We start from the raw sequence: 19,793 nt of genomic DNA, 5'->3' as shown, positions 1-19,793 counted from the left end.
GGTATGGGGTCTCTGCTGCTGCTGAGGCAGAGCAAGACCAATGGGGGGTTGGCTGTTGGTGTGCTCAGTGCCGTGTAGGGGTGGAAAAACTTTTCCTCTACCTGCTTATGTTCTGGACCAGAGATCAGCAAATTAAACTGACAAACGACAGATTAACAGGAGCAAAAGGTTTATTATGTCTGTGTAAAGAGCCATTCACAAAAAAGAAGTGGAGACCCAAAGAGACAGACTTAAAGACTTATGCGCCATTTTAACCAAGTGTGATAAGTTAGTAGAGAAGTGACAAGACAAAGGAAAACAGGTTTCAGCTTCTAATGGCAGTAAGTTGTGGGACGGTAAATAAATGGGAAATAATGGAAGACAAAGATGATTTAGTGAGGTTTGTTCCGCAGACTGAAGTCAGAACCTTCTCAGATGATAAGATTTCTTCTCCCCTTCCTGGTACAGGTGAGGGAGGGGCACATCCTCACAAAGGGATAAGGCAGATGGGGAAGGGCAGAGTTTTTCTTTTCACTGCTTCTCAATTGCCTTTGGCTCAAAATGACCCTTATGCCAAATTCTGATCCTGTTCAGCTATACAGAGAATTTCTAACAGCTGGAGATGGTCCTGGTGCATGGGCCTCCCCCAGACTAAAGGGAGCTCTTCCCCCTCAGAGGAGAGGGTCCAAAATGTCGGGGTGATGACCAACACACTGCATGGTTATCGTGAACCTCAGTTCTGAGCTCCTCACACGCTTTAGCTCACGGAATGCACCCTCCAACCCTGTGAGATGGGCACTATTACCAATCCCATTTTACAGGTGAGAAATCGAGGCATGGATGCTGGGGTGACTGGTGGAGCTCAGATGCAAACCCAGCTCTTCACCACTTCTCCATAGAGAACGGTGTCTGAGTTTCCTGGGGCTGCCATAACAGACACCACAGACCGGGTGGTTAAACAACAGACATTTATTGTCTCATGGGTTTTGGAGGCTAGAGCTCTGAGTTCTAGGTGTGGGCAGAGTTGTTTCTCCTGAGGTCTCCCTCCTTGGTGTGTAGACAGACATCTTCTCTTCCTCCTGTGTCCTCTTTCAATTAGAACCTGAGCCAGACGGTGATCAAAGCAGCAAAAACAGATTTTATTCAGGAACTATTGCAATGGGGGAAAAGAAGCCCCTGTATAGAATCAGACTCCATCCTGAATTCCCCAAGGGCAGGGGGTTTACAATTGATGAGCAGAATGAAGGGGTCACGACGGACACTTGCTAAGAGTAGACATCAGGGGTCAGCGGGGATTCTGACTAAACTGACCTACCAGAATCCTTGCGATCAGGCATTACCTAGGGGAGGTGGGGGATGAGGAACCAATCAGATATCTGGGGTGACCAGATATCGAGGGAGGGTCCTTTGCACAGGAGGAAAGAGCATCTTTTCCTCTGCCCCTTCTCCGGCTGGGGCACCATGCACAAGACTGGCCAAGGATAGATCAACAAGAGAAAGACACATACAAGTTCATTAGGATGATATTGGTTCACAGAAGCGTTCGTGGTGTCACACATACACATGGGGGCAACCGGTGATGATCACCCCAAGGGTGAATAGAACTTGGGCTGGTCACGCATCTTGGACTGTTCAAAGAAAGAGGTTTGGGCTTCTTTTCAGGGGAGTAAGTTACAGAAAGGCAGCCAGGAAATCATGGTGAACAAGGGTGTTTAGTGAGGTTTGTTCAGTGGGCGTCTCCTCCGTAAATGAATTTCCTTTGCAGGAGGAAAGCTTGTGCCCTGATCTAGAGCTTTTCTTACATCTGCTGCTTCTCAGTAGCCTTTAGATCAAAGTTACCCACACGCCAAAGGAGCACATTCTGGGGTGGTGTGTTCTGGTGCCGTCATTTCTCCACGGACTCAGCAGGATTCTTGCTGAGACTCAGCTGTGCAGGCCCAGCAAGGATGGGACCAAGGTTGAAGCCAGGGATGGGACCTGGGTGAGATACGCTTGAGAGTGGTCCTGGGTGTGCACCTTGTGTCTGTGTCCTGTTTATCCTCTTCTGATAAGGACACCAGTCCTATGGGATCTGTTATTTCAGAGTGAAGGGGGACTGTGTACCCCCCATTGAAAGAGTCATCCACATCTTGATCCCAGGGCCTCAGGACGTGACCTCATTTGGAAGTAGGACCTGGTTTTGTAAGTAGGTAATACAAGGGCATTATGGTGGCCCTAATCCTTTGTGACTGTGTCCTTATAACATGAGAGGAGACACACAGAGGAGAAGCCACATGAAGACGGAGACAGAGGTGGGAGGGATGCAACCACAAGTCCAGGGACTCTTGGAGCCCCCAGAAGCTGGAAGAGGCAGGAAGGACCCTCCCCTGGAGCCTCAGTCCTTTCCAAGTAGACAGTCGCCATGAGTGGGCCTGAAATAAAGGTGGTGCTGTGACCCCTGACTCTTCTGTGTCCCCCGCACGGTGCCCTGGCGACAGCTCTCACAGGACGCTGACCAGCGAGGTGTTTGCACATGAGACCATAGGGCGCTGGCCCCCTAAACATGCAGGACCATCTTGCCCTTCCTCCTGGGATCTGGTCACATGGAGTGTCCGTGCACCAGGTAGGGCTGGGCTTTTGGCCTCTGCACAGGACCTCTGGGTGTTGGTTAAAAGTGCAGGTTATGCCCCAAGAATAATGGAAGGTAAACTTCTCATCAGCCCTATGCAGTGTGGGCAGGGAGTTGTAATTAATTATAGAGGTAAAAGCAGAGGGAGTGAATATGACTCAGCCATGAGAAGGAGTGCAGCACTGACACAGGCTATAACACGGATGAGCCTCAAAAACATGATGCGCAGCGAGAGAAGCCGGACACAAACGGACAATTAGTGTGTTGCTCCACGTACACGAAACACACAGAACAGCCAAATCCATAGAGGCAGAAAGTGGATTAGTTATGCCGGGGCTGTGGGGAATGCGGGGTGACCTCTGAGGGGTGGGCGTTTGGAGGAGACAGTGGAAATGTTCTATAATGGATTGTTGTGTCAATGGTTGCACAACCCTGTGAGTATATACAACACTGCTGAGCTTTATACTTAAAATGGATGAATTGCGTGGTGTGGGAATTAAATCTCAACGCAGTTATCAAAGGTGACAACCTGGGGGCCTCCAGTTTTGTGGGGTCGGACAGAACCCGCGTGTCTGAAAGCCCCGTTACGTCCAACCAGGCAGGCTGGGGGCACCTCATGGAATTCTCCCCGTGGCGTCAGACACGCGGGCCCTGGCATGGGTAGACCTCAGCCGGTGAGGCTGCATTCTGTGGCCCCGCCGTCCTCTCTTAGAAACGGTGGCGTCAGCTCCGTAGCAGGAGGTGGGTCAGCTTGAAGCCCGCTTCTTGCATCTGCACGTTTCTTCTTTCTCTCCCAGCAACGGTCACAGCCGAACGGTGCCAGAGCAGCGAAAGCAAGGGCGTCGTGCCCAGAAGACCGAGAGGTCTGCCCGGGAGGGGTGGGCTCCTCGGAGGCCGTGACCCAGCACTGAGGCCCCAGCGCCTCCTTCTGAGCGTCGTGGCCCCAATGCCGCACTCACAGGAGTTGCCATCAGGCTTGATGGTTGAAGAAGCCACGGCATCGGGATTTCACTGGTAGAAACCACCCTCCTTTGCTTCCCTGGGAGAAGCAGGCCCCCGTTCTTTATAAACAAAAATGATAAACTTTAATATTAAGAATCATGTTATATACATGTAAGGAATTCCCTGGTGGTCCAGTGGTTAGGACTTGCGCTTTCACTGCTGAGGGCACAGGTTCAATCCCTGGTCGGGGAACTAAGATGCCATAAGCCATGCGGTGTAGCCAAAGGAAAAAAAAAAAGAATTTTGTTATATATACAAGTAAAGAATAATCAGAAAGATCAAGGGATAGAACATGACGAGTGGGCACCCAGGAGTACCCTCCCCTTGTCAAGCCTCCTCCCCACGCTGAGGCAGCTGTTCTCCCAATCCTGTCCTCAGAGTGTACCCCCAGGCACACGTCCATAAGTAAGGCAGCCCAGCTGTGCCTGGTTCCCAGCTCTGTACACAGGTTCACTGCGCGTGTTGCTTTGTGGCTCATGGTGGCTCAGCGTTGTATCCATGAGATTCTTTCATCTTGTGGATATAGTTTTTTTAAATAATTGTTATAGTTTTTAGTAACTTTAAAACATAATTGCTGTGGAATTCCTTCGTATGAGCGTGCATAGTTCATTTCTGTATCCAGCTGTGATGGCCTTCAGGTTGGTTTTGGCTCTAGCTCCTCTGGCTGTGTAGTCCATGTCTGTGTGTCCTGGTGCGGTGCTCGGGGGTGTGTATTTAACTGGGCGCAGCACTGTGGGTCCCTGTGTGCACGGATTTCACTATCTGAGGCCGGATTGTTTCAGAAGTGGGTGCATCCTCGCCGTGTATTAGGCTTTCCATTGCTCCACATCCTGCTGATAGTTGATACAGTGTCTTTCATGTTTGCCGGTCTGGTACGTGTAGGCATAGTTTTTTCTTATGGTTTTAATTCCCTGGGTTATTAGTAAAGTTGTGCATCTTGTTGCATTCATGGACTATTTCCTGTTGTTTTTTTAAAAAGTTTTAAAAATTGTGGTCAAATACACATAACGTAAAATTTACCATCTTAACCATTTAAGTGCACATTTTGAGGTCATGAAATAGTTCATACTGTTGTGTAACCATGACCACCAGCCATCTCCAAACTTTTTCATCTTGCAAAACTGAAACTGTTCCCATTAAACACTAACTCCCCATTCCCCTCCCTCGCCTCTGGAACCCACCATCCTACTTTCTGTCTCTATGGATCCGACGGCTCTAGGGGCCTGTATGAGTAGAATCAAACATCATTTGTTCTTTTGTGTCTGGCTTATGTCACTGAGCATAATGCCCTCAAGGTTCATCCCTACTGCAGCCTGTGTCAGAACTGCCTTCCTTTTTAGGCTGAAGAGCATTCCATTGTATGGATGGACCATGGTTTGCTTCTCCATTCATCCATCAGTGGACACAAGTAATATGTACATTAATTTCTCACATCATAAATATTTGTGGAATAACTTCAGAAAGTCCTATGAATCAAAAGTTATTTACCATTAACTTTTTCTTAAACTTTTTATTTTGAAAAACATCAAAGCTAAGAAAAAGGGAAAAATACATATGAGCTTCACTATTTTCGGGAATTAATACTTCATAGTATTTATTCCCTGTGTGTGTGCTATGCCTGTGCATGTGTGTATACATGTGCTGCGCATGTGCGTGTGTAGGGGCATCTGTGCATTTGCACACACTCGTTAGTGTGTGCATGGGCATATGTGTGCTGTGTATGCGTGTGCATGTGTGTTCATGTGCTAGTGTATGCATGTATTTGTGCTGTGCACGTGCATACGTTAGTGTGTGTGCCTGTGCACGCATGTGTGTACACCTGTGTGTGTTTGCCAGAACCACTTGCAAGTTGATTACAGGCTGAATTGGGCCCCAAATACGTCAGCACGCATCTGCTTAGATGACCCTGTGTAGCCATGTAAAGGTCATGGATCTCGGGCATTTAAACGAATGGAGCAGAATGTCCTAACACAGAGTCTGTCTTCTGCTTGCTGTAACTGTCTCAGTAAAGTCCTTCACACCTTCATTAAGTCCCATTCAGGGTCCACCTGAGGCCCCCATTACATTCAGTCATCTGCCCCAGGTCCCCTTTAAGCTACAAGTCACAGTTGGAGAACCCGGCCAGGGCCAGGGTGCACCCCTCCTGTTGCCCTGACCTCCAGGGCCTGAAGTTAGCTCCTGTGTTCCCCAATTTGGATGGGGCTAGCGCCTCTTTCCTCGGAGGGTCCCGACGCCCAGACAGGAGGGTTTATCCATTTGTTCTCCACTTGGATGGCCTCTGTGCCCCAACCTCTTCCCCCTGTTCTTCCTTCAGAGACAGCAAGGTACACACTGGGCATCATCCCTGGTGCACGAAGCCACCTGACTAGGAGCCATCAGCCCTCCCTGCTGCTGGGAAGCAGGACCAGAGTGTGGTGCTCTCGGCTGCCCTGAATGTGCTCCACCTGCAATCAGATGGCGGGATGGACTGTCCTGCCTGGGCTTCCAGTGCGGCCGCCTCCTGATAGGCGCCCAGGGCGCTGGAATCAGGCCGCTGCTGGTCTGTCCTTGCAGGATACTGGGCTGCACTACAAGAAGTTCCTGGCTTACTCCAGGATCCTGGCCATCATGTGGCCAGAGAAATTGGTATCGTTTTTGTTTCATACGTTGAAATGTTTGATGACAGAAAGATTTTGTTCAGCTTCCTGATGTGGGAGAAGTGTGGAGTCTGACGTTTTCCAAGATATTTACATCCTGGTTCCCACAAGAGGGTGAGCCCCTGTCCAGAGATGAGAGACCCCACCTGTGTGACCTGCCTCCTGGGAAAGCAGCCCTAAGCTAGTTTAAAGCTGGCCAAGTTCTGTCTACACAGTAGATTTAGACCTTCCCGTGTTCTGTCTATACTGAATATGCTTAGATCTGACCATATGCTGTCTGCAATGAGAACATTTAGACCTGACTGTGTTCTGTGTGCACTGGGACATGGAGACCTGGCTAGAGACCAGGCCTGGCCTCAGTGCTGGGAGATTCAGGGCGGACGTGGAGACCTGGGTAGAGACCAGACCTGGCCTCAGTCCTGGGAGCTTCAGGGCGGACGTGGAGACCTGGGTAGACACCAGGCCTGGCCTCAGTCCTGGGAGCTTCAGGGCGGACGTGGAGACCTGGGTAGACACCAGGCCTGGCCTCAGTCCTGGGAGCTTCAGGGCGGACGTGGAGACCTGGGTAGACACCAGGCCTGGCCTCAGTCCTGGGAGCTTCAGGGCGGACGTGGAGACCTGGGTAGAGACAAGGCCTGGCCTCAGTCCTGGGAGCTTCAGGGCGGACGTGGAGACCTGGGTAGACACCAGGCCTGGCCTCAGTCCTGGGAGCTTCAGGGCGGACGTGGAGACCTGGGTAGACACCAGGCCTGGCCTCAGTCCTGGGAGCTTCAGGGCGGACGTGGAGACCTGGGTAGACACCAGGCCTGGCCTCAGTCCTGGGAGCTTCAGGGCGGACGTGGAGACCTGGGTAGACACCAGGCCTGGCCTCAGTCCTGGGAGCTTCAGGGCGGACGTGGAGACCTGGGTAGAGACAAGGCCTGGCCTCAGTCCTGGGAGCTTCAGGGCGGACGTGGAGACCTGGGTAGAGACAAGGCCTGGCCTCAGTCCTGGGAGCCTCAGGGGGGATGTGGAGATCTAGGTAGACACCAGGCCTGGCCTTAGTTCTGGGAAGCTCTGTGCCTGTGTCTGAATGTCAGTGCTCAAATGTCTGGGGTCTGGAGCTGAGGCGGGCTTGTCTCAGTAACAGCCTCTGCTCTGAGTGTGGTTCATGGCCCTCCCCGGGGTCAGTGCTGTGGTAGGGACCTTGGTCCTTACCCCTGTGAGGTTCACTTTACCTGGGGCTCATGGAGACTCCTCAGGTGTGCTCTGTGGTAATTATTCCAGTTCACCAGCACACACAGAGTGAGGAGAGAGGCAGGATTACCTGGTGAGTTGACTGCTGGGCACGTGGATCGTGGCTTAAGGCCGATGGGCAGCAGATGAGATGTGCCCCTGTGATCGCCTTCCAGCCGACCATCTCTGCTCAGCAGAGTCTAGACCTGCCCCTCCTCTTTCAGTGCTGCTGTCTCATGAGTTTTCTCAACACCTGAGAGAGAGCCAAGGGCCGAGCCTGTCTGAACCAAGGTAGTGTGTTCAACTTTAGCATGAAAGTTTTAAAAACAATGAAAATCACATGGAACACAAATGAAAAGAGGAGGGGACTGACTTCTCTGGGACTGGCGTGGGGGGAGGAGATGGACCCTACACTTCTTTCTACAGTCCCAGGAGGGCCCGGGGACCCAGCTCCTTCCCACGTTGGGGGCTCAGCCAGCACAGCCATGGTGTCCTGACCAAGGGGACGTGTGACCCCAAGGTGTGGGGTCCGAGGAGGTGGGGTCACCCTGGTGAGTGTGGACGTGTGACCCCAGGTGCAGGGTCTGGGGAGGTGAGGTCACCCTGGAGACTGTGATTGTGTGTCCCCAGGTGCAGGGTCGGGATTGTGTGGGTCTCACCCCATCTGTATGGGTCAGTCTCGTGTGCAGGGGGAGACCCCATATCTGCTCTTTGCCCGCAGTGTGTCTCGTCCCTTCTGAGATTTCTAACAGCTTAATTGAGGGTGTTGCCCTGATTAACCTATGGACCCTTTTCTTCTCTTAATCTTGTCACGTTCATATGGAGACGGGTACCTTTGAGCGGGTTGCTGCTCCGTGTTCTGCTGAGTGGCAACCCTCAGTGGTATCATATTATCACAGCATATCATATATCATATCCAAACCATGGGGATCACCGCTGTCTGGGTTCCCCTGGACACAGCTCAGCACAGACTAGGCGCCTAAGAATGGTCCCCCACGTGCCATGTGAGGGTACAACGATGGCCCCAGAGGTGGAGGACGGTGCTTGGGCCTCACCCATTTGTGTAAAGGGGAGTCGAATTGGAATCTCAATTAACAAGACATCACTTAAAAATTTTATTTTAAGTGAAATAAAACACACATCACACACCCTTTACCATCGTCACCATTTTCAGTGCACATTTCCAAGGCATCAGGTACGTTCACCTTGTGGAGCCGTCACCACCATCCCTAGAACTTTTCATCTTGTAAAACCAAAGTTCCACAACCATGAAGGTCTCACTGCCCACCCGCTCCTGCAGCCCCAGCACCGCCGTCCACTTCGGTCCATGAGTTGTCGACTCTAGGGCCCCCATTTGAGTGGAATCCTGCAGTGTTTGCTGAGGGGTCATTTTGGAAGAGCTGACTTTCAGTCTGAAGGTCTGCCTGTTTGCATCTGAAGAATCTGCATTTAGGGGCAGGGTGTCCGGGGCACAGATGAGCCGGGACCTGACCAGTCGCCTGTGGGGCCCTCTGGCCCCGTCCCCTGAGCTGTGCCTCATCTGTGTCACGGCTGTCCCTGCTGGCACCCCTGGGATGCTGGTGTCTGAGTGAGATTCCTCTGGTGCCCTGCTCCCCTGCCCTCTTCCTGCCTGTTGGGGGCGGGGCTGCTTGCTGGGGGGTCTCTGCTTCTGCGGCAGGAAGGACCCTACAGCGCAGACCCACAGTGTGGGGCATGATCCCAAGAGCATGGGGCCCTCATAGGACACAGCGTCAGGGCCATGACTAGTGTTCGGACCACCTCATCACCGACACAGAATGTTCCCAAGATCCCGCTCAGGAGGGTGTGGTGGGTGGCCTGGGACCCCAGAGGCCCCATTCCTATCCTGGAGCTTGGAGAGGGCATCCACCATGGGCTCTGAATTCACCCCACATCTCAGCCGTCTCCCTCTGTCCTGTCTTTGAACACAGGAAAACAACTTCTACTGATTATTGTCCACAGCATAGGCCTGGTCCTGTCGAGATTAGAGTTCTTTAGTTTAGGCACCCTGGGATAGCAGCTGTTTTTAGGCCTAAAGAAGGTATAGCTCATGAGTGTAAAACATTTTCAGTTGAAACTAATATTCGATGACTAGCTCTATACTACTCGGTTGTTGACTTCTATTAGTCATAATTCTCCTGGTTTTAGATCTGATGTGGGAATCGTAGAGGAATCAAAATTAAAATCTTCATAATCTGTGTATTCATAGCTGCAGAATCATTAATGGCCTATAGTTTTTTTTTTTAACATCTTTATTGGGGTATAATTGCTTTACAATGGTGTGTTAGTTTCTGCTTTATAACAAAGTGAATCAGTCATACATAAACATATGTTCCCATATGTCTTCCCTATTGCATCTCCCTCCCTATCCCACCCCTCCAGGCTGTCACAAAGCACCGAGCCAATATCCCTGTGCCATGCGGCTGCTTCCCACTAGCTATCTACCTTACTACGTTTGTTAGTGTGTATATGTCCATAACTCTCTCTCGCCCTGTCACAGCTCACCCTTCCCCCTCCCCATAACCTCAAGTCCGTTCTCTAGGAGGTCTGCGTCTTTATTCCTGCCTTACCCCTAGGTTCTTCATGACACTTTTTTTTCTTAAATTCCATATGTATGTGTTAGCATACGGTATCTGTCTTTTTCTTTCTGACTTACTTCACTCTGTATGACAGACTCTAGGTCTATCCACCTCATTACAAATAGCTCAATTTCGTTTCTTTTTATGGCTGAGTAATATTCCATTGCATATATGTGCCACATCTTCTTTATCCATTCATCCGATGATGGGCACTTAGGTTGTTTCCATCTCCAGGCTATTGTAAATAGAGCTGCAATGAACATTTTGGTACATGACTCTTTTGAATTTTGGTTTTCTCAGGGTATATGCCCATTAGTGGGATTGCTGGGTCATATGGTAGTTCTATTTGTAGTTTTTTAAGGAACCTCCATACTGTTCTCCATAGTGGCTGAACCAATTCACATTCCCACCAGCAGTGCAAGAGTGTTCCCTTTTCTCCACACCCTCTCCAGCATTTATTGTTTCTAGATATTTTGATGATGGCCATTCTGACTGGTGTGAGATGATATCTCATTGTAGTTTTGATTTGCATTTCTCTAATGATTAATGATGTTGAGCATTCTTTCATGTGTTTGTTGGCAGTCTGTATATCTTCTTTGGAGAAATGTCTATTTAGGTCTTCTGCCCATTTTTGGATTGGGTTGTTTGTTTTTTGTTATTGAGCTGCATGAGCTGCTTGTAAATTTTGGAGATTAATCCTTTGTCGGTTGCTTCATTTGCAAATATTTTCTCCCATTCTGAGGGTTGTCTTTTGGTCTTGTTTATGGTTTCCTTTGCTGTGCAAAAGCTTTGAAGTTTCATTAGGTCCCATTTGTTTATTTTTGTTTTTATTTCCATTACTCTAGGAGGTGGGTCAGAAAGGATCTTGCTGTGATTTATGTCATAGAGTGTTCTGCCTATGTTTTCCTCTAAGAGTTTGATAGTGTCTGGCCTTACATTTAGGTCTTTAATCCATTTTGAGCTTATTTTTGTGTATGGTGTTAGGGAGTGATCTAATCTCATACTTTTACATGTACATGTCCAGTTTTCCCAGCACCACTTATTGAAGAGGCTGTCCTTTCTCCACTGTACATTCCTGCCACCTTTATCAAAGATAAGGTGTCCATATGTGCGTGGGTTTATCTCTGGGCTTTCTGTCCTGTTCCATTGATCTATCTTTCTGTTTTTGTGCCAGTACCATACCGTCTTGATAACTGTAGCTTTGTAGTATAGTCTGAAGTCAGGGAGCCTGATTCCTCCAGCTCCGTTTTTCGTTCTCAAGATTGCTTTGGCTATTCGGGGTCTTTTGTGTTTCCATACAAATTGCAAAATTTTTTGTTCTAGTTCTGTGAAAAATGCCAGTGGTAGTTTGATAGGGATTGCATTGAATCTATAGATTGCTTTGGGTAGTAGAGTCATTTTCACAATGTTGATTCTTCCAATCCAAGAACATGGTATATCGCTCCATCTATTTGTATCATCTTTAATTTCTTTCATCAGTGTCTTATAATTTTCTGCATACAGGTCTTTTGTCTCCTTAAGTAGGTTTATTCCTAGATATTTTATTCTTTTTGTTGCAATGGTAAATGGGAGTGTTTTCTTGATTTCACTTTCAGATTTTTCATCATTAGTATATAGGAATGCCAGAGATTTCTGTGCATTAATTTTGTATCCTGCCACTTTACCAAATTCATTGATTAGCTCTAGTAGTTTTCTGGTAGCATCTTTAGGATTCTCTATGTATAGGATCATGTCATCTGCAAACAGTGACAGCTTTACTTCCTCTTTTCCGATTTGGATTCCTTTTATTTCCTTTTGTTCTCTGATTGCTGTGGCTAAAACTTCCAAAACTATGTTGAATAAGAGTGGTGAGAGTGGGCAACCTTGTCTTGTTCGTGATCTTAGTGGAAATGCTTTCAGTTTTTCACCATTGAGGATGATGTTTGCTGTGGGCTTGTCATATATGGCCTTTATTATGTTGAGGAAAGTTCCCTCTATGCCTACTTTCTGCAGGGTTTTTATCATAAATGGGTGTTGAATTTGGTCAAAAGCTTTCTCTGCATCTATTGAGATGATCATATGGTTTTTCTCCTTCAATTTGTTAATATGGTTTATCACATTGATAGATTTGCGTATATTGAAGAATCCTTGCATTCCTGGAATAAACCCCACTTGATCATGGTGTATGATCCTTTTAATGTGCTGTTGGATTCTGTTTGCTAGTATTTTGTTGAGGATTTTTGCATCTATGTTCATCATTGATATTGGCCTGTAGTCTTCTTTCTTTGTGACATCCTTGTCTGGTTTTGGTATCAAGGTGATGGTGGCCTCGTGTAATGAGTTTGGGAGTGTTCCTCCCTCTGCTATATTTTGGAAGAGTTTGAGAAGGATAGGTGTTAGCTCTTCTCTAAATGTTTGATTGAATTCGCCTGTGAAGCCATCTGGTCCTGGGCTTTTGTTTGTTGGAAGATTTTTAATCACAGTTTCAATTTCAGTGCTTGTGATTGGTCTGTTCATATTTTCTATTTCTTCCTGATTCAGTCTTTGCAGGTTGTGCATTTCTAAGAATTTGTCCATTTCTTCCAGGTTGTCCATTTTATTGGCATAGAGTTGCTTGTAGTAATCTCTCATGATCTCTTTTATTTCTGCAGTGTCAGTTATTACCTCTCCTTTTTCATTTCTAATTCTATTGATTTGAGTCTTCTCCCTTTTTTTCTTGATGAGTCTGGCTAGTGGTTTATCTATTTTGTTTATCTTCTCAAAGAACCAGCTTTTAGTTTTATTGATCTTTGCTATTGTTTCCTTCATTTCTTTTTCATTTATTTCTGATCTGATTTTTATGATTTCTTTCCTTCTGCTAGCTTTGGGGTTTTTTTGTTCTTTCTCTAATTGCTTGAGGTGCAAGTTTAGGTTGTTTATTCGAGATGTTTCCTGCTTCTTAAGGTGGGCTTGTATTGCTATAAACTTCCCCCTTAGAACGCTTTTGCTGCATCCCATAGGTTTTGGGTCGTTGTGTCTCCATTGTCATTTGTTTCTAGGTATTTTTTGATTTCCTCTTTGATTTCTTCAGTGATCACTTCATTATTAAGTAGTGTATTGTTTAGCCTCCATGTGTTTGTATTTTTTATAGATCTTTTCCTGTAATTGATATCTAGTCTCATGGCGTTGTGGTCAAAAAAGATACTTGATACAATTTCAATTTTCTTAAATTTACCAAGGCTTGATTTGTGACCCAGGATATGATCTATCCTGGAGAATGTTCCATGAGCACTTGAGAAAAATGTGTATTCTGTTGTTTTTGGATGGAATGTCCTATAAATATCAATTAAGTCCATCTTGTTTAATGTATCATTTAAAGCTTGTGTTTCCTTATTTATTTTCATTTTGGATGATCTGTCCATGGGTGAAAGTGGGGTGTTAAAGTCCCCTACTATGAATGTGTTACTGTCGATTTCCCCTTTTATGGCTGTTAGTATTTGCCTTATGTATTGAGGTGCTCCTATGTTGGGTGCATAAATATTTACAATTGTTACATCTTCTTCTTGGATCGATCCCTTGATCATTATGTAGTGTCCTTCTTTGTCTCTTTTAATAGTCCTTATTTTAAAGTCTATTTTGTCTGATATGAGAATTGCTACTCCAGCTTTCTTTTGGTTTCCATTTGCATGGAATATCTTTTTCCATCACCTTACTTTCAGTCTGTATGTGTCTCTAGTTCTGAAGTGGGTCTCTTGTAGACAGCATATATAAGGGTCTTGTTTTTGTAGCCATTCAGCTAATCTGTGTCTTTTGGTGGGAGCATTTAGTCCATTTACCTTTAAGGTAATTATCGATATGTATGTTCCTATTCCCATTTTCTAAATTGTTTTGGGTTCGTTATTATAGGTCTTTTCCTTCTCTTGTGTTTCTTGCCTAGAGAAGTTCCTTTAGCATTTGTTATAAAGCTGGTTTGGTGGTGCTGAACTCTCTCAGCTTTTGCTTGTCTGTAAAGGTTTTAATTTCTCCATCAAATCTGAATGAGATCCTTGCTGGGTAGAGTAGTCTTGGCTGCAGGTTTTTCTCCTTCATCACTTTCAGTATGTCCTGCCACTCCCTTCTGGCTTGTAGGGTTTCTGCTGAGAGATCAGCTGTTAACCTTATGGGGATTCCCTTATGTGTTATTTGTTGTTTTTCCCTTGCTGCTTTTAATATGCTTTCTTTGTATTGAATTTTTGACAGTTTGATTAATATGTGTCTTGGTGTATTTCTCCTTGGATTTATCCTGTATGGGACTCTCTCTGCTTCCTGGACTTGATTAACTATTTCCTTTCCCATATTAGGGAAGTTTTCAACTATAATCTCTTCAAATATTTTCTCAGTCCCTTTCTTTTTCTCTTCTTCTTCTGGGACCCCTATAATTCGAATGTTGGTGCGTTTAATGTTGTCCCAGAGGTCTCTGAGACTGTCCTCAGTTCTTTTCATTCTTTTTTCTTTATTCTGCTCTGCAGTAGTTATTTCCACTATTTTATCTTCCAGGTCTCTTATCCGTTCTTCTGCCTCAGTTACTCTGCTATTGATCCTATCTAGAGTACTTTTAATTTCATTTATTGTGTTGTTCATCGTTGCTTGTTTCATCTTTATTTCTTCTAGGTCCTTGTTAACTGTTTCTTGCATTTTGTCCATTCTATTTCCAAGATTTCGGATCATCCTTACCATCATTATTCTGAATTCTTTTTCAAGTAGACTGGCTATTTCCTCTTCATTTGTTAGGTCTGGTGCATTTTTATCTTGCTCCTTTATCTGCTGTGTGTTTTTCTGTCTTCTCATTTTGCTTAACTTACTGTGTTTGGGGTCTCCTTTTTGCAGACTGTAGGTTCGTAGTTCCCGCTGTTTTTGATGTCTGTCTCCAGTGGCTAAGGTTGGTTCAGTGGGTTGTGTAGGCTTCTTGGTGGAGGGGACTAGTGCCTGTGTTGTGGTGGATGAGGCTGGATCTTGTCTCTCTAGTGGGCAGGTTCACGTCTGGTGGTGTGTTTGGGGGTGTCTGTGGCCTTATTATGATTTTAGGCAGCCTCTCTGCTAATGGGTGGGGTTGTGTTTCTGTTTTGCTAGTTGTTTGGCATAGGTTGTCCAGCACTGTGGCTTGCTGGTCGTTGAGTGAAGCTGGGTGCTGGTGTTAAGATGGAGGTCTCTGGGAGATTTTTGCCGTTTGATATTATATGGAGCTGGGAGGTCTCTTGTTGACCAGTGTCCTGAAGTTGGCTCTCCTACCTCAGAGGCAGAGCCCTGACTCCTGGCTGGAGCACCAAGAGCCTTTCATCCACACGGCTCAGAATAAAAGGGAGAAAAAGTAGAGGGAATTAGTAGAAGTATGAGGAAAGAAAGAAGGAAAGGAGGGAAGGAAGGAAGAAAGAAAGAAAGAAGCAAAGAAGGAAAGAAGGCAAGAAGGAAAGGAGGGAGGGAGGAAGGAAGGAAGGAGGGAAAGAAGGAAAAAAGACAGAAAGAAAGAAGATACAGTAAAAATAAAATAAAGTATAATAAAGTTATTGAATTAAAAATTCTTATTTAGGAAAAAAAAAGGGACGGATAGAACCTTAGGACAGATGTTGGAAGCAAAGCTATACAGACAAAATCTTACACAGAAGCATACACATACACCCTCACTGAAAGAGGTAAAGGGGGAAAAATCATAAATCTTGCTGTCAGAGACCACCTCCTCAATTTCGGATGATTCGTTGTCTAAAGGAGGGAAGGAAGGAAGGAAAGAAAGAAAGAACGAAGGTAAAGTATAATAACGTTATTAAAATTAAAATTGATTATTAAGAAAAAAATTTTTTAAAAAAACCATGGACGGATAGAACCCTAGGACAAATGGTGGAAGCAAGACTATACAGACAAGATCTCACACAGAAGCATACACATACACCTTCACAAAAAGAGGAATAGGGAAAAAAATCATAGATCTTGCTCCTAAAGTCCACTTCCTTAATTTGGGATGATTGGTTGTCTATTCAGGTGTTCCACAGATGCAGAGTATATCAAGTTGATTGTGGAGCTTTAATCCGCTGCTTCTGAGGCTGCTGGGAGAGATTTCCCTTTCTCTTCTTTGTTCTCACAGCTCACAGGGGCTCAGCTTTGGATTTGGCCCTGCCTCTGCGTGTAGGTCGCTGGAGGGCGTCTGTTTTTTGCTCAGACAGGACGGGGTTAAAGGAGCCGCTGATTCGGGGGCTCTGGCGCAGTCAGGCCGGCGGGGAGGGAGGGGCACAGAGTGCGGGGCGGGCCTGCGGCGGCAGAGGCCGGCGTGACTTTTGCACCAGCCTGAGGCGCGCTGTGCGTTCTCCCGGGGAAGTTGTCCCTGGATCCCGGGAACCTGGCAGTGGCGGGCTGCACAGGCTCCGCGGAAGAGGGGTGTGGAGAGTGACCTGTGCTAGCCACAGGCCCCTTGGTGGCGGCAGCAGCAGCCTTAGCGTCTCATGCCCGTCTCTGGGGTCCGCGCTTTTAGCCGCGGCTCGCGCCCGTCTCTGGAGTTCCTTTAAGCAGCGCTCTTAATCCCCTCTCCTCACGCACCAGGAAACAAAGAGGGAAGAAAAAGTCTCTTGACTCTTCGGCAGGTGCAGACTTTTCCCCGGACTCCCTCCCGGCTAGCCGTGGTGCACTAACCCCTTCAGGCTATGTTCAAGCCGCCAACCCCAGTCCTCTCCCTTCGCTCCGACCGAAACCCGAGCCTCAGCCCCCAGCCCGCCCGCCCTGGCGGGTGAGCAGACAAGCCTCTCGGGCTGGTGAGTGCCGATTGGTACCGACCCTCTGTGCGGGAATCTCCCCGCTTTGCCCTCCCCACCCGTTGCTGTGCACTCCTCCGCGGCTTCGAAGCTCCCCCCTCCGCCTCCCGCAGTCTCCCTAGTGTGTTGAAACTGTTCCTCCTTCACAGCTCCCTCGCACTGGTGCAGGTGCTGTCCCTATTCTTTTGTCTCTGTTTTTTCTTTTTTTTTTCTTTTTCCCTACCCAGGTACATGGGGAGTTTCTTGCTTTTTGGGAGGTCTGAGGTCTTCTGCCAGCGTTCAGTAGGTGTTCTGTAGGAGTTGTTCCACGTGTAGATGTATTTCTGGTGTATCTGTGGGGAGGAAGGTGATCTCCGCGTCTTACTCTTCCAACATCTTCAAGGTCCCCCCTGGCCTATAGTTTTTACGGTTAGGGAAGGGTTACTGATTTCATGTATCATGGAAAGGATTCGTAGTGATGATAGGGCAATTATATGATGGCTGATAAATGGTTCAAATGGTCTTGTGCATCTAGTGTATGTGTATGGGTCTGTTTAGTTGTCAATATTAGTTAAGTTCTATTTTAAAAGTGGATATTAATGTGTGATCATGAAAATGTAAAAGTTCTTCCATGACAGGTAACGTTGCATCTTGAGAGCCTAGTTGAAATGGATGTGCCGTAGTGATAAGATTTTTGCCTATGATTTAACTTTGATGAACTTACATAACTTTATCTCATTTACTGAGAAAGACATAATTGTCATGGTGTGGGCTTGAAACTGGTTGAAAAGAATTCGATTCCTTCCTTGCTTATTTTAAACTTACGTAAGTGGGATCTTCAAACATAGGATATGGTGGGCAGCATCCATGTAACCATTCTAGGTTAGTAGTTGTTACTCTACTGAGACTTCTCATTTGAATGCAAGAGCTTCTCAGATTATAAAAATTATTAGCATTACTGCTGTTAATGAGCTGCTTGAGCCTATAGATGAAAGATTTCATGTTGTGTGTGCATCAGCGTAGTTGGAGTAATGTCGTGACATCCTGAAAGGCCAAGAAAGTGCTGCGGGAAGAAGATCATATTTACTACTACAAATATAACGATGAAGGGAATTTTTGCTCCTGTTGAGTTAAGTGTATAACCTGAGAATAGTGGAAATCAGTGCATGAAGCCTCCTATAATAGTGAACACTGCTGCTTTTTTATTCTGCGCTCACGCTCACTGTGGTACCACCAGACGCTCCCTCAGCACGCGGAACGATGCCAGCGAGTCCGTGGACCTGTACATGCTGCGAAAATGCTCCACCGGCAACCGCGTCATCGGCGCCAAGGACCATGCGTCCATCCAGATGAACGTGGCCAAGGTTGACAAGGTGACAGGCAGGTTCAATGGCCAGTTTAAAACCTACGCTATCTGCAGGGCCATTTGCAGGATGGGTGAGTGAGATGACTCCATTCTCTGACTGGCCAAGGCAGACGGCATCGTCTCAAAGAACTTCTGCCTACAGAGGAACCTGGATGTGGAATGTTTGTCATAAATAAATAGTGAACCCCCCCCCAAAAAAATAGTGAGCACTGCTCCCATTGACATTACATAATGGAAGTGTGCTACTTCGTAGTATATACCATGGAGGACAATGTCCAGGGATGAATTAGCTAAGACCATTCCTGTTACACAACCTACTGTAAAAAGAAAAAGCCTAAAGCTCATAATAGAGTGGGAGATCATGTAATATTACCTCCGTGAAGAGTTGCTAATCAGCTAAATACTTTTACTCCTGTCGGGATAGAAATAATTACTTTAGCTGATGTAAAGTATGTTCATTTATCCCTACTGTAAACATATGATGGGTCCACAAGATAAGTCCTAAAAAGCCAGTGGACATGACTCACACTATTCCCATATAGGCGAAAGGGTCTTTTTGTCCTAAATAGTATGTAATATGTGAGATTATTCCAAACCCTGGTAGGCTACAAATAACAGACTTCAGGGTGACCAAAGAATCAAAATAGGTGTTGGTATAGGATTGGGTCTCCTCCTGCAGGGCCAAAGAAAGTAGTGTTTATATTTCTTTCTGTTAACAATATGGTAATTTCGGCTGCTAGAACTGAGAGTGATAATGATAGTAATATGGCTAGAATTAGGGCAGCTCAAACAAATAATGGTGTTTGGTATTGAGATATGTCTGCTGGTTTTATAGTAAAGATTATAGTTGTTGACTGAAAAAAACGCACAACATGAGAGTTTTGTGTTAAGTTTTATTTTGGGGCAAAATGAGGACTATAGCCGGGGAGACAGCATTTCAGACAGCTCTGAGAAACTGCTCCAGAGAGGTAGGGGGAAGGTCAGTATATATGTGATTTTGGTGCAGGGGGAATACATGCAATCAAGCACATATTTTTTGCAGAAGGATTCTGCTAGTCACAAGGAGCAAAGTCACCCATGAAGGATTTTAGTGCTTTTCTAAATACGAGGAGATGCAAGAATTGGGCTCATAAAATCTTCTCCTGAAAATATCTGTCTGAAGACCTGTTCTGCCAGTTGTTCCCAGGGCATAGAGTGCCTCATTCCTGATCTTCACCCTGAAATCCTTTCAGGTATTAAAGGTCAGCAGCTGCTGCGGCTCATAATTTAATCCTTGTAGAGGTGGATGGCAAGTGCCAATCTTTAGTTGTCATAGTGATAAAATTAATAGCACCAAAAATTGAAGAGACATCTGCTAAATGTAAGGAGAAAATGCTTAGGCCAACAGAGGCTCCTGTGTGGGCCAGATTGCTGGCTAGAAGTGGATATACACTTCAACCAGTACCAGAACCAGCTTCTGTTGATGACAGGAGTAGGAGTAAGAATGATGGGGGAAGTAGTCAAAAGCTTATATGACTTTTCAGGGAAATGTTATATCAGGTGCCCCAGTTATTAGTGGGACAAGTCAATTTCTGAACCCTCCAATCATAATGGGTACAACTCTACAGAAAATTATTACAAATGCAGGGGCTACATTACAGATTTGGTCATCTCCAAGTAGCGCTCCAGGTTAGCATA

General features: G+C 46.3%; 1 protein-coding gene across 1 annotated transcript; it reads left to right on the top strand.

Moving 5' to 3' along the window:
- The first annotated feature begins 8,915 nt into the window (after positions 1-8,915).
- On the top strand, positions 8,916-19,386 carry LOC132506948 (small ribosomal subunit protein eS21-like). Its single transcript, XM_060125772.1, is given in 3 exon segments — positions 8,916-9,028; positions 17,988-18,277; positions 19,349-19,386. Coding segments are annotated over 3 exon segments (441 nt in total).
- The last annotated feature ends 407 nt before the right edge of the window (positions 19,387-19,793 follow it).

This window comes from Lagenorhynchus albirostris, chromosome 16 (genome assembly GCF_949774975.1).
Source record: "Lagenorhynchus albirostris chromosome 16, mLagAlb1.1, whole genome shotgun sequence".
Lineage (NCBI taxonomy): Eukaryota > Metazoa > Chordata > Mammalia > Artiodactyla > Delphinidae > Lagenorhynchus > Lagenorhynchus albirostris.
The sequence above is the reverse complement of the archived record's forward strand: the minus strand, read 5'-3'. Positions and strand labels throughout refer to the sequence as shown.